The sequence below is a fragment of the Cygnus olor genome, chromosome 9 (genome assembly GCF_009769625.2).
Source record: "Cygnus olor isolate bCygOlo1 chromosome 9, bCygOlo1.pri.v2, whole genome shotgun sequence".
Lineage (NCBI taxonomy): Eukaryota > Metazoa > Chordata > Aves > Anseriformes > Anatidae > Cygnus > Cygnus olor.
The window spans coordinates 10,356,702-10,377,903 of NC_049177.1; the positions used below are offsets into that span (position 1 = coordinate 10,356,702).

At 54.7% G+C, this 21,202-nt stretch overlaps 1 protein-coding gene across 4 annotated transcripts in view; it reads left to right on the forward strand.

The window, feature by feature from the left end:
- Window positions 1-21,202, forward strand: part of EPHB1 (EPH receptor B1) — a 52,101-nt gene that overhangs the window by 23,940 nt on the left and 6,959 nt on the right. For 3 of the 4 annotated variants that reach the window (XR_005822419.1, XR_005822420.1, XM_040566879.1), the window contains exons 4-15: window positions 6,263-6,418; window positions 9,228-9,563; window positions 11,458-11,639; window positions 11,784-11,946; window positions 14,162-14,270; window positions 14,466-14,530; window positions 16,736-16,858; window positions 17,898-18,145; window positions 18,249-18,464; window positions 20,125-20,274; window positions 20,747-20,940; window positions 21,031-21,186. Coding sequence is in view for 2 of the 4 variants with exons in the window: in XM_040566879.1 (XP_040422813.1) it covers window positions 6,263-6,418; window positions 9,228-9,563; window positions 11,458-11,639; window positions 11,784-11,946; window positions 14,162-14,270; window positions 14,466-14,530; window positions 16,736-16,858; window positions 17,898-18,145; window positions 18,249-18,464; window positions 20,125-20,274; window positions 20,747-20,940; window positions 21,031-21,186 (2,098 nt within the window). In the remaining 2 variants the exon portion in view is untranslated. Of the gene's footprint in view, window positions 1-6,262; window positions 6,419-6,852; window positions 7,408-9,227; window positions 9,564-11,457; window positions 11,640-11,783; window positions 11,947-14,161; window positions 14,271-14,465; window positions 14,531-16,735; window positions 16,859-17,897; window positions 18,146-18,248; window positions 18,465-20,124; window positions 20,275-20,746; window positions 20,941-21,030; window positions 21,187-21,202 lie in introns of those variants that run through there. The other variant, XM_040566880.1, reaches the window with a different exon arrangement.

The following is a 21,202-nucleotide window of genomic DNA, read 5'->3' on the forward strand; positions in this document are numbered from 1 at the left end:
TAACATTCCTTTTACAGCCCCGTATGAGCACTTCCCAGTTGTACTGTGACAGGAGGACTGATAAAGTCTTGGGCATCATGTGGGACTGGCATGTCTGAAGATCTTGTTAGATGCTTGGGAGAAACAGCAGACCAATAAACCATCCATTCTCTCCAGGAAGTCCCGTAAAAACAGCCCTAAAAGCCAGGGTTTCGCTCAGGTCTGTTGGAAAGTTGACCATGTTTGAGTAAAAATCTGGCCTTGGGTTGGACTCTGGCTTCTTGGTGGCTTTTGTGGACCCTTTGGTCACGAAGCTCCTCCTCGTGTCCTTGTGGACCTTGGGGACCACGAGGGAAGATCTGCGCCCACTGCTGTTGTTCTGAAACTTTGGTGGGCAGGGGACAGCACATCATGAGGCTAAAGAAAAAGAATTTGCCTTTCTCAGTGGGCTTTGTTGCAGCCGTGGGGTGATGCTGATTAGTGATGGGCGCCCACCACTTGCTCTGGGTCTCCTGCAGCAGGACCTGGGTCCCTCCATCACGACCACTCCTCACGGGGCAGGGCACAGGATCGCACCCCAAGCGTCGGGCGAGCATCTCTGTCGGGTGGCGCCGCCGTGCCGGCTCCTGGGAGGCTGGCGCTCCTGACATCTGCTTGAAGCCTTCGTCAACCTGAGCAGCCGAGATGAGCCACTTAACGAGCCCAGGGGAATTGTCACAGAAAAATCCGTGGTATTTTAAGGTTGAGAAAATGGGCTTAATTCCTCAGGGAAAGAAAAAAAAAATAATGAAAGGGGAGGGTTGAATTGTTGAGCTCCATCGTCCTGATCTCATCCCTCCTGCCCCAGGAGTGGAGGCAGTGCTGTGGTGGGGCTGACGGAGTGGATCAGCTCCAGGGGCTTGTTAATTGGAATTATCGTGGTATGTTGGGTGTTCACAGTGATTGGGGTCCTTGTTTTCCCTGCGTTTTCCCCGCTGGATGGTGGGGCTCCATGCCTGAAAGCTCAGGTAGGGCTGCCCCAGCTGCTCTGAGCCTTGGGTCGATGCGAAGCGGGGGCTGTTCCTGAGCCCCAAATGAATAATTCATTCGGCACGGTAGCCCACGCGCCGCTCAGGTGGATATTAAACCCATCCATCTCGCCAGCCCCGGCCCTCAGCCGTGCTTTATGGCCTGCCGCCTGGTCAAGGCGCAATGCATCACCGCGCTGGGAGGAGGAGGCCTTGGGCGCGAGCGCCCGGCGCTTTTCTTGATTCCTCCCAGAGGGAAATAATTAAACCCTCCCTCTGCTGGGGCTTGACTCTGAAACCTACTGATGGCAGGCGGCTGGGCAGAGGGGCTGCCTGCTTCTGCCCCGATGGGGAAGGGGCGATTCTGGCTTGAGTCTGGGGAGGTGGGGGAGCACCGTGGGGGCCAGCCGGTGGTGCGGGCAATTTTGCCTTTCCCCGTGGCCAGCTCCATGGAGAAACCAGCGAAGGAAACAATCTGAAGCGAAAGCAGCTTTGTGCCACGTTTTCACTCTGCGTTTCTAAAGGCAGAGAGAAGGGGCGAGAGCGCTGTTGTGCTGCTCCTCAAGCTTTTTTCAATCTTTTTTTTTTTTCCCCTCCCTCTGTTGGCAAATTCCTGTTTCTTTGTCTCCGCTTCGCCTTCCCTCCCGCCCCTCGCCGTGCCGGTGCCCCAGGAGGAAGGTTCCTTCGGGTGACGAAGGTGACGGCAGCTCTGTCCCATGGGCAGATGGCTTTAGGGAGGGGGGCTGCAGAAGAGCCCTTTATTTTTTTGCTCACCCCGCGTTGGCTGCAGCCGTCCCCCTTCCGCCGCTGGGTGGAACAGGCAGCACAGCTCTGCCAGCGCCTGGCAGGGATGCGCCGGAGGCACGGAGCTCTGGAAAGGGGGGGGGAGTAATCATTTTTCTGAAGTTATGCCTTAATGAAGACATCCGTTAACAGCCGTACCCATTTCACAAGGAGAACATCCAGGAAAACCCTGTTAATTTTTTTTCCCTAATGAGCATGGTGGGTTTTAATGGAGGTGTTAATTGGAAGTTATTAGCCAAAGGGCTCCGCGGGTGGGTTCGGGCCCTTCCCGGCCCTGCGCGGACACCCAGAGGAGCCGGCTGCTGCCGGGGCAGGATCAGGCCACCGAGGGCTCGGGGCAGCTGCCCGGTGCTTCGCTTTGCTGCATGTGGGCTTTTTGTTTTATTTTTTCTTCCTCAAAGACTACCGTTTATATATTCCCTCCAATTTACAGCGAGGACTTCTGAGTATTGTATTGATATTAGCTTTAAAAGAGGCAGAAAAAGCCCATGGATTTTTTTTTTCAATGATTATATTTTTTTTTTCGAAGGGTCTTTTCAAGAGCCTATTTACAAACAGGGGAATAAGTCTGCCTCCGACACGCCGGCTTTGTTCCGCCAGGCTTACAGGCAGGCCTGGGAGCGAGCCCCGCAGCCCGGGCTCGGCCCCGCGGGAGCCGGGATTGTTCTCCTGCACAATGGCAGGGCGGCGAGGAAGCGCAGGGTCCGGCCCGTGTCCGGCACCGCATTGTTCCCCGACGATGTTGGCAAAAACGCCGAGCACCTGGCCAAGCCGGTGACTCATTCCCGGGAGCCTGAAAACCTTTCTGTGATTTTTTTTTTTTTCCTTCCCCCTTGGTTTGGTTTGTTTGGGTTTCTGGTGGGATGCGCGGCGGGGCGATGCCTCTGCTGCACTCATGCCTGACGGTGATTTTGGTCATGTGTGGTTATCGAAGTCAGCGTGTTTGTAGGGAGCCCCAGAGTGCAAGTGACGTTTCGCAGCTCGGAAAAGCTCCAGGAGCTGCCTACGTATGGAAAATCCCGGCGGTCTCGCACGGCCTCACCGCGTGCACGGCAGGTGTTAAGGATGGGGGAGACTTTTTCTCCTCCTCCCCCCCACCACTTGTTGATGCCACGCTGGTGTCGGCGCTGTTTGCAGAAGGGCCCTTCCCAAAATCAGGCTGGGAGGGTGGCCGGGCAGCGTGCGGCGAGGCGCAGAGGGTGACTTCGCCTCGGCTCAGCCCGGCGGTGCTCACGAGAAGCTTTGCTCCTCTTCTTTTGTTGGTTTTGCTTTTTCCCCCGTTCCTTCATTTCCTATTTCTATCTGGCAGTGGAGCCAAAGTGCCACAGGAAAGCACGCTTTCAGGGGATTTCTCCTGCAACCTTTCTGGCAAGCAGGGGGAGGAGGGTGCCTGCTGTGGGGTCTGGCCCCTTGTGCCCATGGGGTTGTGCCCTGCCCGGGGTTTCCTCCCCAGCCGGATCCGTCCCAGCGCGCTCACCCCGTTTAAAACCAGCAGCTGCTCTGTGCGTCCGTGTGTCCTGGCAGCGTGAGCGTGGCCACGTGGCTGGAGCCCTCCACCGGCACTATCCCGGGGTGCCTCATCCATCACGGCATCTGCGCTAACGAGGAACCACTTCAGGCGTAATTAATAAGCACTTGATGTTGTCTAGATCGAGGGGCTACTGCCTGGTGTGAGCGGGCGATGGAGGGAAAGGTGCTTAATGAGCTCCTGGCAGGAGAGGGAAAGGTTTCTAACCAGCACGGAGGGTTTGTGCGGGGCACGGGGCTGCTCCAGGCACTGGCGGCACCACGACGTGCTCCTGGCTTCCCGTGGAGCGACGTCCAGCGGGTGCTTCCTGGGCGCCCCCCAGGGACCCCGATGGTCACAAGGCAGAAAGCGGATGCGTTCCCAACTGGTCCACGACTGCCTGCTCCCTGCCAGCATGCCTTCAGTGCCGCCTTTTGTCCCTAAGGAGATGTGACCTTGCTTGATGCAGCCCCTTGCATCCGAATTTGCTTTTTGTTTCTGCAGCACCTGTTTCCCATAGTGTTTCTTAAGAGCCAAGCAGAAACAAGCTTGAGCAGGCAAAAAAGAGGCTCACAAAAGTGACCTGGAGTTTTGTTTTATTCCCCTTGGCTGTTTTTGAGGGCAAAAAAAAATTTTCTTGCTTTCCGCCGAGCTGGCAGCCTTGTGGCATCATCTGCTTTCCTTTTTACGTGTTGAGCTTTGCTTTTTCTACATGAATAAACCATCGTGGGCCAGGCTCGGAAGCTGCTGACTTTAATTTATGTGTGTCCCACGGCAGATCTAAGCCTATTTCTCCAGAGGTGAAGGGCTGGCTTAATTAACTCGCTGCGTCAATGCGACGAGACCGGAGCTGCTTGTAATTATGTTGGGCGGGCGCTCAGCTCCCAGCCTTTGCTGCGTGTTTGGAAAATGGGGTGAATCGGGATGGTTTAAGGCAAACGGAGAGGGCTTTCTCCTTCTGTAGATTTCTCCAGCTTCTCTGGGCTGAGGACTTGGAGGTGGGGAGGCTCTATGGTGGCGTGTCCCCATCGTGGTGGTACACCAGGTATACAGGGCCAGCCGGTCCAGGAGAAGACCTCACCCTGGTCTGAGGTTGCGTCCACGCTCCCCCAGGCCACCGCGTTGATTTGTCCCCCCAGGAACAGTTGGGACGGGATGAGCGTGATGAATGCCCTCAGATCACCTCGGGCGTAATCGTAGCATCCTCTAAATGTCATTTTTTTCCTGCAACGTACAATTCCAGGTGGGCGTTTATTCGCCTTTGTAGCGTCTTTCATCCTCACTTGTAGCCTCCGTGCGGTCCGCGCTTGGAGGTGGTGGCGTGAGGAGAAACGCCGCCTCGCTGCTAGAACACCCTTAAAACACCCTTGTTGGGGCTAATGGGAAAATCCCCGCTGGGAGATAGCCGGGCTGGTTTTGGAGCGGGGCGCTTGGAGGACTGGGAAGGCCCCAGGCTCAGCCTGGAGGACTTAGGCCAACCTGCTGTAATTACAGGACAGCAGTGCTAGTTGGTAATAGTAACAATTAAGGGCCATGTGCTTGCGGATTACAGGAATTTGCAGAGAAGTGAAGTGATAAAAGAAACCTGAGGATGCTGGCTTGCGGAGCGGACTTTGTTCCCTTGTTTTGACAGGTGTCACTTGGCTTCCTTGTAATTAAAAACAAACAAAACCCTCACACCGACCCACCAGTGCGCCTAAGGCAAGGCGTGTTTGTATTAAAGCCTTCCTCTTGTCATCCTCCCTTGCTATCCTGTTGCCTGCCCTATGGATTCAGGTGGGCATCCTCTGGTCCTCTCCATCCTTATCCTCATAGGTGCCCAGCACGCTTCCCATGCTTTTCCAAGGGGAAAAAGGGCAAGTGGGGACCACTGTGTATGGGGACAGCACGGGGAGGGGTGACAGTCCAGCCCTTGGCCGTGGTGGCCTCTGCTTTGGCATCCTGATGGTCACCTTCAAGGCTGGTGGCCCATGTGTCTGGCTGTCTGCCTGCATGAGCCTCTGGCTTGTGGACCCCGCATGCTTCCACAAGCGGCCACACCTGTGGCACAGGCGCTGTGGGACGCAGGGGACGGTGGTGGGTCCCTCTGGGATGCTGCGTCCCCACGCTGTCGGGAAGATCTGGTCCTTTGTAAAGCACCAGTGCTGTGCCTCAGGCCGGGGGGAAGATCCCCTGAATAATCAAATCGTAAAATATTGTTTTGATTTATTCCTTTTTATCATCTTTTAATATCTGGAAAGACTGCGCGAGCAAGAGGCCTTCATGAGTTTTGAATGACAGGTTAAAGGGCTCCAATAAAGATTAGATGGTCCACTATCTCCCAAGGAAATTGCATCAAAGTGGTTACTCCTGCTTGCTCCTATTAATTTCCTCTTCATGGCTGCTAGGAGATGCCTCATATCCTGATGCAGCAGACAGGGGCTAAGAGGCACTTCCCATTATCTCCATCATCGCCGTGTTTATGAGACACTTAGTGTGGTTCTCCTCTGCGCGGTGCCTTGGAGGTGGCGGCACCGTGGGGCAGAGCTGGGAGCAAGTGGATGTGGGGCCACCACCGTGCAGGTGAGGGGGAGCCACCCTGGCCGGGTGGTGGCCTGGTCCCTCCGGTACAGCCACGGAAATTTGGGAGCTCCCTTCTGCGGCCTTGGGTCTTTTGGGTGTGCTTTTGGGGGTGTCAAGGGCGAAGGGACATCAAGGGTGGAGGGGCATCCATTCGTCAGCACCTCCTTGGTGAGATCCACCATGGTGGGGTGGGACAGGGACAAGGGACCCCATCTGTGTCACTCCATCTTTACCCTTTAGCACAGAGCAGTGAGGTGGCTGATTAACAAAGCCTCCCCCTGTTAAAGGCTTGAGGGGATGGTGGGGAGCAGGGACATCCACCACCACCCGGCAGAGCCCCAGCTCCTGGCTGTCCCATCCAAGGACGGTGCCCAGCACAAACTCTCCACTCTTCTCTTTGCAGCCTGCCCGGCCGGGACCTTCAAGGCCAGCCAGGGTGCGGGGCTGTGCGCCCTGTGCCCCCCCAACAGCCGCTCCAGCGCCGAGGCGTCGCCACTCTGCGCCTGCCGCAACGGCTACTACCGGGCCGACCTGGACCCGCCGGCGGCCGCCTGCACCAGTGAGTACGGGGCGGGGGGGGGGGGGGCCACCAGGCTTGAGTGTGCCTGCACTCACTGTCTTGTTCCTTGTCTTGCGGAGGGAGTGTTTTGGGGTAGGGGAGAGGGGCTGTGCCTGGTGCCATGTGCCGTCAGGGGTGTTTCTGGGGTGGTGGCTATGGGCTCGAGCCTGATTTTTGGTGAGGAAAGAGCCTAGGAAAGAAGAAAGGACTGCTGGTGCTCTTCAGCCCGCTGGGAGCGTGGGTCCTGGTCTCAGCGCCACCCGAACTGCCCCTCCAAAATTGCCACCGACTCAGGTCTTTAAGCCAGGAGCTTTAACACCAGGATGTTACGGAATACGACTAATGAAGATGCTCTCGCTTATCCTCATTTGCAAGACCTCACCATTTGGCTACAAGCTGCTGTGGGGCGCTGACTATCTTCTGCTCTCCCAAAGGGGTACATCCCTCGTACCGAGCCCCAAAGCCCTAGTTGCACGGGTCGGTGGTGACAGCGCTGTCCTCTCGACCTGTGGCTCTGGCCACCTGGGGGTCAGCGTGGAGAATGGTTCAGAGGCTGAGGATTTCTCGTCTGCATCCCCCTTGTTTTATTATTTAGGGGATGTGGCTGGGACTTCCCATGCTGTGTCCAATCCACAGCTCCTTAGAAGATCTGTTGTAGATGAGCTTAACCTACCGAAACCCTATTTTTGAGGGCGATGGGATGTCTCCCGTGCTGGCCACCCCACATCTTTCTCTGGAGCCTGCATGGGTTAGTGCTATTGTGCTCATGCCTGCCGGGATGCACCTGATGTCAAGGAGTCCCTGAGAATCCCCTCTAGAGCTGGAAATGTGTTTCCATGTTGTGCCAAATCGCTCGACCTGTCGGAGCAGAAGTCGGGAGGTACAACACCTGCGGATGAATCTGCTCCTTCATTATATCTCGTTACATCGCTGATTTACGGTATTACTTTGTGAAAGGATTACAGTATAAAAAAAAGTCCATTTGCTGATTTTATTTTTCCTTCTCATTGAAGCTTAGTTTTCAAACAGGCTCATTTGAGGTGCCAGCTGTTCACTGACAAAGTTGTTCTGTGTCACAGGAGTAAATACTTCTCCATCTTTGTTTAATTTATTAGTTGAGTATTAATGGGAAATCCCCCCAGTAAAGCAGTGCCACAACCTTGCTGGTACCTTGAACAGGGCGGCTCCTGCCAGAAACTCTTCCCCTGTTTCTTTTCTTTTTTTTCCAAGAGTCCTTAAAGCTCAAAACATTGCAGCTGGAAGCTGCCACCTGGTCCTGGGCCGTGGTCCTGGGTGTGCCAGGAGGACTCACAGCTCGTGGAGGAGCGAACAGGCAGTGCGGGTTCTGGGGCTAAGCATGGATAACTGGGAGGTGTGCTGGTGGCACCTTGGTTTGGAAGAGAGCCACGCTGGGCAGGCAAGCAGTAATGCTGGGAGCACAAGAAGCTGGTGGCAGGAGCCTCCTTGACCAGGGCAAAAGGCTTTTTCTCCTTTTTTCTTATCTGTTAAGGGTTAGAGTCCGGGGGCATAGCCTGGTCCTGTGATAACCATGGGAAAGCTCTGTTCAGGACACACAAATCCCACCTCTTCTTATCCCAGCTGTTTTCCTTTCTAATCCCATCGTTAGAGCTGGTTCAAGACTGTGTCTCCTGGCGTGTTTCATGAAGCTGTCCTTGTGGCATGGCCCTGCTGTGTGTGATGGTGACCCCATCCCCAAGGATGCCCTGCAGCAGCACCTTGAGCCCAAAAAATCCCTTGCTGGCAAGGATGCCGCGCTGGCAGCTGCTCCCTGACAAGTGTCTTCAGCCCATTGGAGGGGGAAAGAATTAAATGGATGGATTTTTGTTACTTGATTCTATTTTACATGTTGCCCGTTGCCTCCCATTCCAGGGAGTAATTCCTCCACATCCCCAGATTCCCCAACACACATGTGAGAGGTCCCCCAGGACATTTTTCCTCTTCCAACCTCTTCTCTAAGGTCAGGTCCTCCATCATTTTTATTGCTCCCTCTGAACTCTTCCTGACAGGGAGAAGTCCTTTTTTTCTTCCTTGGAAGTGCAGTGCTCACACCCGAGCCCTGCCAGCATGAGTAATTAATTGTTCTCTTGGCCTTAATGTAAGACAGCAGACAGCTTTTGGGTTTTCAGAGGCGGACCCACCCAGATGACACAGCTGTGCACTGGATTTCTCTCCCTGGTGTGGCTGGCACCTCCTTTGTTGCTCCCTATCAATCCCAGCCGCGTTTTGCCAACATACAAAGTCAGTGCTGTATTTAATTCCCTTCTTCCGAAGCATCCGCCACAGCTCCCATCTCGGTACTACCTGCGGCGTTGATCAATGAACTCTCTCGTCTGACATCCCAGCTGCTAATACAACACTCCGACGCTGTGGGTAAATACCCATGCTCCCAACCTGAAACACTGAACGCCAATAACCATTTACTATTTTTGACTCTTTTCTCCCCTTGTTCCTGCGTTTCTGTGAGGTTCTGGCTAGGTGACATGTCAGAGTCCCAATCTGAACCCCAAGCCCCTTTCTTCTGCTGGAGGCGTGGGTGGGGGGGTGGGGATGGAGACGGGAGAAGATGGGGTTGGAGGTGAAGATAGGTGGAGGTGTGGATGGGGAAAGTCTGCGCCGTGTCCAAAGAGGTGGTGATGACATCCCTCCTGAGCCAGGAGGCAGTGGGTAGGTGGCAGGGGGAGCCGTGGGGTGTCCTGCTTGGCACTGGAGTCCCCTGGGCTCCTGCCCAGCCCCGGAGCAGGCGATGTTTGGTGCGAGGACCTATCTCAACCCCTCTCCTTCCCTACAGGCGTTCCCTCCGGCCCCCGCAACGTCATCTCCATCGTCAACGAGACCTCCATCATCCTGGAGTGGAACCCGCCGCGGGAGACGGGGGGCCGGGACGACGTCACCTACAACATCGTCTGCAAGAAGTGCCGCTCGGACCGGCGCGCCTGCTCCCGCTGCGACGACAACGTGGAGTTCATGCCCCGGCAGCTGGGGCTGACAGAGACCCGCGTCTTCATCAGCAGCCTCTGGGCTCACACGCCGTACACCTTCGAGATCCAGGCGGTCAACGGGGTTTCCAACAAGAGCCCCTTCCCGCCCCAGCACGTCTCCGTGAACATCACCACCAACCAAGCCGGTGAGTCCCGGGGAACTGGTTGCGATGCCAGGACCTTTGCCTGCTGTTTATCCCCCACTAGATTTATGGGGGATGAAGGGGCACCAGCCCTTTTGTGCACTGCTGTGGTGGGAGCAGGGATGTGGGGTGAAACCTGGCGCTTCCCAGCGGAGCAGGGGACCTGGCTGTGCCAGGAGCACAGCAGGCAGAGGGGATGGGGAAGAAGAAAGGGATGGTAATTTCTGCTTTGCGCCGAGAGCGTAACGCAGGCAGCCTTTGTTAACCTGCTCCCTCAGGAGAGTGCAAGGCAGAAACCTGGCGTAAATTTTTTAGTATCTCCCCTCCTGGGAATGCCGATCCTGTCAGGCTTTTGTGTTATGTTTGCGCCTGGCTGTCATTGGTGTCTTGTTAACCATGTGCAATCAAACCTGCTCCTTGCACCAAGACCTTTTCTTCTGGGGTGCATTTTGGGGGAGTATTTTTGCTGCCCCCTGCTCATCCATCCCTGCATGTCCCCTTCATCTTCCCAGCTCTGCTTTCCTGGAGCTGGTGTGGCTCTGCCTGCTGGTCTCCGTTTCTTCCCCATCTCCTTCTTCCTCTCTTCCTTCCTGTATTTGCCTTGTGAATGCTGGATATGAGCATGGAAATACATCTGTGGTTGGATGGGCTGTGTAATAACTGCAACGCCATGCGTTGCATTTCATGCTCTACGGGCATTGTCAGTGTTTGTGAGACTACAAACAAATACCTGCATGGGGACATCCTGATCTGTGTACTTCCTGATGCACCCCAAAACACCTCTCCTGCTGCTTCACCTGCACCTAAGCATCGTTGTGTGACCCTTCCCCACCGCTCTCGGCACTGATCCTGGCTCTGCAGTGGGCTTTTCCACCTGGTTTCCAAGTGGCCTCGTGTTTGTGCATGGCCGGATCCATGCAGGTTGGTTGGCGTTGGCTCGCCCCAGTTGGGCACTGGGTGTTTGCACAGCACCGTCCCTGCCATAGACAGGCAGGAACGTGGCGGGGCTGTGAACACAGCACTTAACAGCACAGCAATCAAGCTAAGTGTTTAAATTCAGAAAATGAACGTCTTGGAGGAGAAGTGGAAAGATTTAAGGGGGAAAAAAAGGATTAAACATGCTGGATAAACAAAGGCAGCACCGGACTGTCAGCATCTCCTGCAGCATGGGGCAGGCGTGCCACTTGTTCTTATGTGCTGAGTGGGAGGGAGTGATTATCCTCCCTCTTTTGTCCTGAGCACAGCGAGAATGATGATGACGAGGGCAGAGAGGCTGGAATATGGAGCTGGCCCTGTGTGGCACAGCTGCAGCTCCGTAGGGCTTTGGGTACCTTTCCTAGAGGCTTTTGGTAGGAAGAGGGGCATAATTAGGGCCATGCTGCCTGGCTCTGGCCCTTTCATGTGCATCTTGGAGGGCAGCAGGTCTGGGGTGGTTTGAGTCTGTGCTGCAAGTTTGGGCTTTGGAAATGGAGCTCCTTGGAGGCTGGGCACTGAGGCTGAGCGCTCCTGGAGAGCCCCTAAGAGCAGAGCCAGCAGTGAGCAGTGGATGCAGGTGCCACAACCAGGTGTCCCCTGGTGTGCTGGGGTCATGTCCTTGACTGCGCCAAGTTACAGAGCGTGCCCAGGGAGAAGAAGCACTGAGGATTTCCAGATCTCTAATTAAAAAGAGTAATTGGTTTAAATACCAGAATTCCCCTGCTGGCTCGCCGCTCGGGCTCTGTGTGAGCTGCTGCACTGCTGCTCTTCCCACCGCTAGACGGGGACCTTGTCCCGTGGGGCCAACAACTGCAGGTGCGAGAACCAGGAGATCGGTGTAAATGAGAGATTTCACCCTCCCTTGGGGCCGTGCAGGCTCAGTCCTACCCCTCGGCGTTAATTTTCCCCCCTCCCTTGGCAGCACCCTCCACCGTACCCATCATGCACCAGGTGAGTGCCACCATGAGGAGCATCACGCTGTCCTGGCCGCAGCCGGAGCAGCCCAATGGCATCATCCTGGACTACGAGCTCCGCTACTACGAGAAGGTGAGCCGGATCTGCACGCCCGATGTCAGCAACACCGTGGGCTCGAGGCCAGCAACGGTAAGCTCAGGTGGAAACCTCACCATGGAGGATGGTCAGGGGAACAGCGGGTGCAGGGTGGGCTACGGCATCGCCACGACCTTCCCGAAACGTCCATCGCCGCCCTCTCCAGCTGACCCCTTTGTCTCCCGGCCCTACCCACAGGACCACAACGAATACAACTCCTCCATGGCCCGCAGCCAGACCAACACGGCCAGGATCGAGGGGCTGCGCCCCGGCATGGTCTACGTGGTGCAGGTGCGAGCGCGGACGGTGGCCGGCTACGGGAAGTACAGCGGGAAAATGTGCTTCCAGACGCTGACCGATGGTGAGCGAGTGGCCGGGGTCCAGGGGGTCGAAGGGGGGAGGAGGACAAGTTCCCAGCCACAGCTTCAGGCTCTAATTGGATTAAATGAACTTGTCTCTGCAAACCTCTCCCCCAGTGGGCCGCGTGGCAAAAGCCAGGTGATTTACAGGGATGTCCTATTAATTGCCAGCTGGAGGAGTAATCTGCTGTAAATCTCCTATCTGTGTTTGCTCCCCTGCTATTTAGCTGTGGTTTTGTCTTTCCTGCATCCATCTGTGGTGTTGGGGCTGGGTGCTCTTCAACCCAGTCGGGTCCCCTCCCTGCTCTCATTTCTCCGTGTGTTTAAGTCGTCCCTCCTATAAATCAGCCCTTCCAGCCCTTTCATCAGTTTTATTGCTTTTCTCTGAATAATGTCAATAAAAGATGCAGAGAGCAGAACAGACGGATGGAAAAGAGCCATGCCTTCTCCTGCCCCTGGTCATCATCCATGGTGTGCTCAGCACGCTGTGGTGGGGAGGAGCGGAGGGGTGCAGGCCCCCCAAAAGGACGTGAAGCTGTCCTGAGGTGTTTGGAGCCACATCTGTGTCCTTTCAGGCAAACCTTGAAGGCTCAGACCCATCTCTCCTGGGGTTCCTCACCCCAAGGTGGTACACTGGAGGAAAGGGCAAGTCACAACCTTCACGGTGTCTTCTGGCCTCCTCACCAGAGTCTTGCTGTCGTTCCTCTTACCCCAGCCCTTCCCAGTGAGTGAACACCCAGAAATACTACATCCCTTTAGGCACTAATAACTCATGGGATGGCTTTTCATCACTCCTGGCTTTGGAACAAATGTAGGAGCCAGTGAGTGGAACAAGGCTGTTTTCTTGGTCCTTCTGCCCCTCCAGAGGCTGAAGCCCTTTCTCTGCTGCTGTCAGCCCAGTTGTGCTCCAGCTAGGTGACACCCGTGGGTCCCAGCCCACTGGTTCACCAACCTCTGCAGGCTGGTGAATGCCCAGCGCCAGGGCTACAAAACCGCAGTAGCACTGGCTGCGGGTCCCCAGGGAGCCTTGAGAGAACCCGACTTTGAGGATAGGCTGCGTGACAAACAACCGTTTAATGTCTTTGTTAACGCAATTAAAGTTGCCTTTGTGTTGGCCATGTCTTGGTCATGAGAACTGTGTCCTGCTGTGATGAGATGGGGTCTGCAGTTGGACTATCTTGGGGTGGGACAGTGCCTTGTAGGCACCCCATGACCCCAGCCCCAATCTCCACCCTGGCATCTCCCCCCAGAACTCATGGTTTTCCCAGTCCGGGGCCAGGTACCAGCCGGCTGCAGGATGCTCAGAGCAGGGCAAGCTTCTGGCAGCAGGGAGAAGAGGGAAAAGAACACAGGGGACTGAAAGGAAGGAAATGGTAATAACCCCCCAGTGCCTTCAACATCCAGGATTAGAGAAGTGAGAAGAAAAACCCTGCCTCAAATAAGCAATTAATTGAAATTTAATAAGAATGGATATTGTAGATTATTAAATAATTGATTGTTAGAGGAGAATTTCTTCGGATTTGAGCAGCATGCAAGGGAAAAATCTAGCTGCTGGTAATTAACTGCAGAGCAGGAGAAATACAGATAAAAGGGTGTTAAATACTTCCTTTTGGAGTGAATTTTATTTAATCCCTGTTTGTGCCTTCTGGCATGAGTGACAGGGCAGGACTGTGCTGGTTAGGTATCACTCCACAGACCTAGATACAAACAGGTCAAGCCTGCTTCTCGTTTACACCAACATCGTTTTGCTTTAAAATGTGGCCTGAAGTTAGGTATAAAAATCAAATGAAAGTGGCCTTGTCTTGAATGAGGTTTGCAGCCATGTCTGATGCTCTCAGTTGTACCTCTTCTCTGGAGGGTCTCTTCGCCGCCTGCTTTCCTGGAACGTTTAGGAGCTCTGTGAGACCCCATGTTAAATTTGGTCGAGATGACCAACGGGTCTAAATTTGAGTGAAGGCATGGCCAAAGCCACCTTGTAAACCTCTCCCCTTTGGGAAACGGGGCCTAAGCTCTGCTGGTTTGACTTCGTTCCTAGGACCTTCTCTTCCATATTTTCAACCTAAAGCACACATGAGCTGAGCGTGACAACCCCTAGCCACGCTCCCACCTTGCTGACCACCCTTCCCATGGGAGCAGTCCCCATGGAGACGTTTTGGGAGCTCTGCTGATTCCCAAGGGCTGCGAGGGAGGGCTCACCTTGTCCTTTCTCTCCTGCAGATGACTACAAATCCGAGCTGAGGGAGCAGCTGCCGTTGATTGCGGGGTCCGCGGCGGCCGGTGTGGTCTTCATCGTCTCGCTGGTGGCCATCTCCATAGTCTGCAGCAGGTGAGAATGTGGAGGAGGAGTTGGAAGAGATTTGGTGCAGGAGGGGAGGGATGGGGAAATCACTCAGGATGCCATCAGTGAAGAAGGGAGCTGGAGGCGGTCACCATGGCGTGGGCGAAGGCACTGAGGCGCAGGCTGTCTGGTAGGGAGCAGTTCACAGTGTTGCTCATGCAGTTTTCTGGTCTCTCCTCCCAGGAAGCGTGCGTACAGCAAGGAGGCGGTTTACAGCGATAAGTTACAGCACTACAGCACCGGGCGAGGTGAGCAGGGCAGGGGAGAAAGGTCAGGGTGGCTTTGTGGGGTTGTGGTACCGCTGGTGGGGAGGGAGAAGAGTAGCAGGCGGGCAATACACAGGGGATGGGGAGAGGATGCTATGAAGGCTCCCAAAGGCAAGAAGAGGCAAACTGATCATAAAGGAGCAAAGCAGCAGCTCCAGGTGGTAATTGTGACCCAGCCCTCAGCTCCTGCACAGACCTGGCACACCAGGCTTACAGCTCTGTGCATCGTGAGCACCAGCAAACCCCATTTACACCCTCCTGGAGAAGTCTCCCAGGTGGATTTGCTTCCTTTCAGAGGACTTGGTGCCTGGGACAAATGAGATTAGGCTATTAGAAATTAATTGATAGGAGCTGATGGGGAAATGTGCCCAGGTCTGTGAGCAGATGGCAGGGAGGTGCCCATGTGGGGTTATATAGGACAAGGTTGTATATTGCATTTTTAACTGTATCCTGGCTGGCAGCAGTCCCTCTGCATAGCCTTGGAGGGGTTTTGCTGTGCGTGTGGGAGGAAATCTCCAGCGTGGGGCTGGGTCCTTCTGAAATACAACCCACATAGGTGCACGGAGGCTGGGATCCAGCCTGGGAGAAAGCAGAGCAGCCAGTGCCAGAGCTGGGGCTCCCCTGGGGATTTGGGGTTGGCAGCTCCAGCATGGCAGGGCTCAAAACCAGGTAGAAAACTGGTGAAACGGGTCTTGGTATTTTGTTTATAAAGCCGCGCGATGGGAGCACAGAAAAACTCGGTCAAGGTTAGCAAGCCTCCGGGCGCGTGGTTGTTGCACGTGCCCAAGCAAAACAGGTGGGAAATTTGTGGCGAGCGACTAATGGGGAGATGAGCTCAGCAGTGGAACAAACCCGCTCGTTCAACGGCACGGCAATTAGAGCATCCTCTTACAGCTCCGCGTGGGTCGCCCGAGGGGTGTCTGCGCTGGGGCTGGTAACTTCAGATTTAGAAGTGGTGAGAAGTGGGCTGCAATTTCTCGTGCCTTGTCCCTGCGTGATGCTTTGAGATAGCCTACGTGCAGAAGGTGCCCTGCAGCGTTCTGGTGTCTGAGGGTTGAAAAAACAACCAATGGCCTGAGGTGTCCGAGTCCCCGCTCGTTTGGATGGGATGGGAAATGCGAGCGCCTTAGGGAGATTTGCAGGGGGAGCTCAGCCTGGTGTTTGCTGAGCCCGGAGCTCGTCAGAGGGTGTTTAAAAGCCAGCCCGCATTGAGAGCGGGCAGGAAACTTTGGCGTTATTTTCTCCTTTATTTATTCAATTTTTTGATCGGTGAGTCAGTCTTGGTTACGATCCTGTAAATCCCTTTGTAATCCTGGCTGGAGCATCAGCTGCTCTTGTAAAAAAATTTATGGGGCAGTTAAAGCGTACGAGACAGAGCCGTAAAGGGATTTATGAACTGGGAGATGCACAGATGGCTTCATTGCAGTCGTCACCCACCCCAGAGGCGCAGAGCTCCTGCCCCAAACGCCCCCGCTGTGGAGCAGGCGATGCCATGAGCCATGTGTTCAGCAGCTTTAGTGATGCCCTGGCCAGTGCCAGTCCTCCAGGTTAACCTCAAGGACCAAGTGTGCCCCACACCGACGGGTTTTTAGGGTCAGGATTTACTGTCACCATCCCCTGCCCTTCCTGGCTTGTGGTCCGGCCTGAAGGCAGTGCCCGTGTCTTCCTGCGGTGCGGCCGGATCCTGCTGCCGCCCAGCAGGGATGGATGAAAGGCCAGCAAAGCCATGCTTTTACGGCTCCATACAGGTTTTTGATTATAATTGCTGCACTCTGTCAATTTAGTGGCAGCCACAAAACTATCAGAGGCCTTTTTGGGTAAATAAATATTTCTTAAATAATGCATCTAGCCTCATAAAGTTGCCAATTCCCTTGCCATAAAAACCGCTAATTGTAGTTGTGGTCTTTCAGTGTCCCTGTGAGCTGGATGCTCATCAGCGGCTCCTGCCCGCCTCGTTCTCTCTCCTCTCCCCTTCTTTCAGCCTCTGCTCCCTCCTCTAACCTTGCTGGAGGGGACAAAAGAGGAACATAGTGGGCTGTTGGAGGTGGTGTGGAAGAGCAAATAGCAGCTGATTTAATGGACACGGGGAGGGGAAAGTGTGAGAACAGTCTTCAGGTCTTGGCCATGGCACAATGACTTCTGGTTTTCTTTCTCTTTTGCCACTTCTCCTGTGTTTCTCATGACAAGGGTCTCCAGGGATGAAGATCTACATCGACCCCTTCACTTACGAGGACCCCAACGAGGCGGTCCGCGAGTTCGCCAAGGAGATCGACGTCTCCTTTGTGAAGATTGAAGAGGTCATTGGAGCAGGTGGGTTCCCACATGCCCATCTCCCTGCCCTCTCCACCCCTCCTGGGTGGACACCTGTGGACCTGGGGCAGTTTTCTGGGGGGTGAATGAATGGTTCTTTGTTGGGAAATGCAAAACCTTTAATGAGGCCTCGGAATATCAGCCTTTCATGGATTTTTGGTGGATTAGAGGATATGAGGTTGATTTCTGCTCTCAAAGTAAGTTCCTCTGAGGTTGGGAAGAACTCTGTTAATGTATTTGCTGGGTGACCGTGGGATTTCCTAGTTTGCTTCCATGAGGTAACAAGAAAAAGCCAGATCTCTTTCCAGTCTGTGCCATATTCCCATACATATGTATATGTGTACACGTGCATCTGCATGTATCTGTAAGTCATCTGTGCTGCTTTTATTGCAATTTTTAAATGACTGTGTCGTACTCGTAGAAGAGAGTGTGAAGCTGGGGGAAAGCCACAAGGAAGCAGTGAGCTGTTTCAGTCGGGATCAAGTTCAGTGATGTATCAGCTGCCTTTTGCTGCTCATCAAGGCAAAGCAGCTATAAGCCTGGCTTAAATGTAATCCCTCCACAGACAAATTTCACCTTGGCGAAGGAAAAGCTCTCCTGGTGGAAACAAGAGGGAGCCTTCTCTGCGTTTTAAATCGGAATGCAGCAATGAAAACAGACCAGTTATTTTCCATTCCTAGATAAATGATGTGCAAAAAGGTGGCCGCAATTATCGACGCTGGCACCTTGCACTTGAGGGAGCTCTTAAAAGTTCATGCTCTGCCAACGTTCCCTTGGGATTCACAAGGGCAGCCCCAGGCTCCACGGTGGTCGGTGATGGGCTCTGGCAGCCTGGAGAAGGCTGTAAGCCCAACCACTTCCTCAGCGCCTTTCAAAGAGGATGGGCACATAGACTTGTGAGCACCATTAGGTGTCAACTGGTTGAGAGCACTGTTAGGTGTCAACTGGTTGGTGTTTTTCAGCCGCTTGGTTTGGAGCTCCAGGTACTGTTCTGTGCAGTTGCATATGGAGGTGGTAATGGATGGTCTTGCGCTTGCAGGGGAGTTTGGAGAAGTGTATAAAGGCCGCCTGAAGCTACCTGGCAAGCGGGAGATCTACGTGGCCATCAAAACGCTCAAAGCTGGCTACTCGGAGAAGCAGCGCCGGGATTTCCTAAGCGAGGCCAGCATCATGGGGCAGTTTGACCACCCCAACATCATCCGTCTGGAAGGGGTGGTGACCAAGAGCCGACCTGTCATGATCATCACAGAGTTCATGGAGAACGGGGCCTTGGACTCCTTCCTACGGGTAAGGTGATGTGGGGCTGTGCCAGCTGTTGGTCAGCTGCAGGATTTGGGGTGCAGGCTCTGTTGCCCCATCCCAACCTCATGCTTGCTCTTTCTGATCACAGCAAAATGACGGGCAGTTCACGGTGATCCAGCTGGTGGGGATGCTCAGAGGAATTGCCGCTGGGATGAAGTACCTTGCAGAGATGAACTATGTCCACCGAGATCTGGCAGCCAGGAACATCCTGGTCAACAGCAACCTAGTGTGCAAAGTGTCAGACTTTGGGCTCTCGCGGTACCTGCAAGACGACACGTCCGACCCCACCTACACCAGCTCCTTGGTACGTACCTTGCTTCCTGCAGCAGCAACCCCACCAGCCTCCTGTTGAGGCTGATTCTCTAAAACTGGCAAGTTGATCTACCCAACGTTGGTCTACCCAACATCACCCGTGCTGCACTGAGCCTGCTGGGTGGGGGCTGTGTGCGGGGTGTGCTCTCTGGAGCTCCTGGCAGGGATGCAAAGTCCTGCTGTGGGTCTTGGGGGGGGGGTTCCCACCGGATGGTTAAGGGCTGTGGTTCCCACCATGGTAGGGGATCAGCCCCTCTCGCAAGGGCTCTGGGCTTGAGAGCAGCATGGGTGCTCAGAGGGGCTGGTCCACCCCTTGTCTCCTCTTGCTGCTTTCCTTCCATCAGCAAGGAAGGCTCTGCTGCTCAGCTGCTGCCTTGTTTGGGAAGGCTGGCACTCTGACTTTCCTTGTTCTTATTCCCTTTTTCATCATCCTCTTTTTCTTCCTTTCTCTTCCTCCCTTTTACGAGTTTTCTGTCTCCCTCGTCTCCAAAGCACCTTTCTGTTCTGTCCTGACCGTGCCGTACGAAGGGGTTAGGTGGAAGCAGGGAGACATCACTGGGCAGTGTCTGCAGCGCATAAACCCCTGCCAGCAGGCTGGCGAGGCTGTCAGCGGCATTATGGATGAGCAGACAAGAAGGCTGTGAGTGCCCTGCTGACCTGCTGGGCTCTCTAATTGATTAATCACTTATTAAAAGAGCTAATAACCTTCCTAACTCTTTGCAAACAATTCATAATACAGGGGTATAATGCATGGCAGGGTCAGGCCTTGAAGAAGAAGGGAGGCAGCGCCTCTTCTCCAGGCAGACATCAGGGCAGCGAGCAGGGGCGACATGGGTTGGGTGCAAGAGTGAGGACGCACGTCCTACGCCGACCCCTGCAAAGCAGTTTCTTGGGCTGTCAAGCTGTGCCCAGGCGTGCTTCGGTGTGATGTAGCTTACAACAGGAGCCCCAAGGAGATGAGACTGTTAGGATTTCATCAAATGGAAGTAAACGGATCAAGTGAGTCACGCCACAGCCGGGGGGGTTAAAGCGAGCTGCGGGGTTTCTGGCTGGGCTCGGGTCTGCTCCTGCTCCCTGCCCAGACTCGTCCTGTGGCCATTGAGCAGAAACGCATCAGGTTTTTTGTTTGAAGACCCCAGCAGTAGCTGCTGGGAAGAGGCCTGGAGTAGCCTTTTCCTACCTTTAGAGATAAAAGGGATTATCTCATCTGTGTTTTTATTTAATTTAGGCCATAATAGATCTCCTCGGCAGCTGGGAAATGATGCTGTGCCTGCGATTACATCACTCTGCCTCCCACAGCAGGTTTCTAGCTCTGGGGAAAAGGCAGGAAAAACAACCTAGCAGTTAATTTCTCCATTTGTAGTTATTCAAATCAAATTTTTGCCATTCAGCCTTAAAGAGCAGCTGATGCTTCATTGGAAAGGCTACGGAAAACAATTGTGCTCAACGATTTACAATGCAGTTCTGCCCCGAGCACGTACCACGCGTTTCTGTGTTTGTTTTTTTTTTTTTTTCCCCTCCGTCCCTTGGCTTTCTGCTTGAAGAGCTGGGCTGTGCTTGCCCAATAGTGCTTGACTGCAAGGCACTCGCTGAGCAGGATGTGTGTGCAGGCTGCTGAGGCCAGGGTGCTCACCAGCTCCTGTTCTTGGCAGGGTGGGAAGATCCCCGTGCGGTGGACAGCCCCGGAGGCCATTGCCTACCGCAAGTTCACGTCGGCCAGCGATGTCTGGAGCTACGGCATCGTCATGTGGGAGGTGATGTCGTTCGGGGAGAGGCCCTACTGGGACATGTCCAACCAAGATGTAAGTGCTGGGAGCTCACTGCCAAAAAAAAAAAAAAAAGGCAAAACAAAAAAGCCCTGCCCAAATGGAAACTGAGGGGTCAAGGCAGTGCTGGAGTTGCTCCAGACCCCGTCGCCTTAGTTTTTGAGATGAAACGGGCTGGCGAGCGAGAGGGATGGCGGGAGGGAAGCTGGGAAGAAAAGCCAGTGGGCTGGTAATTGGACTTCAGGAAGCTGCAGTGCCTTTGAAAATGTTCAGAGGGTTTATGAGCTGGGAAAGAGCTTTGGTAGTGCGACTGCTGTACTCCGACACGATCCGCCGAGATAACGAGTGGCAGCGCTCTGCCACGAGGAGCTGCGGCGCGCAGACCATCAGAGCGGAGATTAACCTCCCACGGCATCTCCTCCTGCCCGCTTTGCTGGCAATCATGGCCTGGCAGCGCTGCCCACGCACCGCCGTCCCGCATCCTCACGCTCTGCCTTGCTCCCCGCAGGTCATCAACGCCATCGAGCAGGACTACCGGCTCCCGCCGCCCATGGACTGCCCGGCCGCCCTGCACCAGCTGATGCTGGACTGCTGGCAGAAGGACCGCAACACCCGGCCTCGCTTCACGGAGATCGTCAACACCCTCGACAAAATGATCCGCAACCCGGCAAGCCTCAAAACTGTGGCTACCATCACCGCTGTGTGAGTCCCCGAGCGCGTGGCTTCCCTCCCTCCCCGGGGATGAATTCGGGAGTCCCGTCCTCACCCCGGTGCCTCTCTGTCCCCTTCCAGGCCTTCTCAGCCCCTCCTCGACCGCTCCATCCCCGATTTCACTGCCTTTACCTCAGTAGAAGACTGGCTGAGCGCCGTCAAGATGAGCCAGTACAGAGACAACTTCCTGAGCGCTGGCTTCACCTCCCTCCAGCTGGTCGCCCAGATGACATCTGAGTAAGTCCGGTGCCTC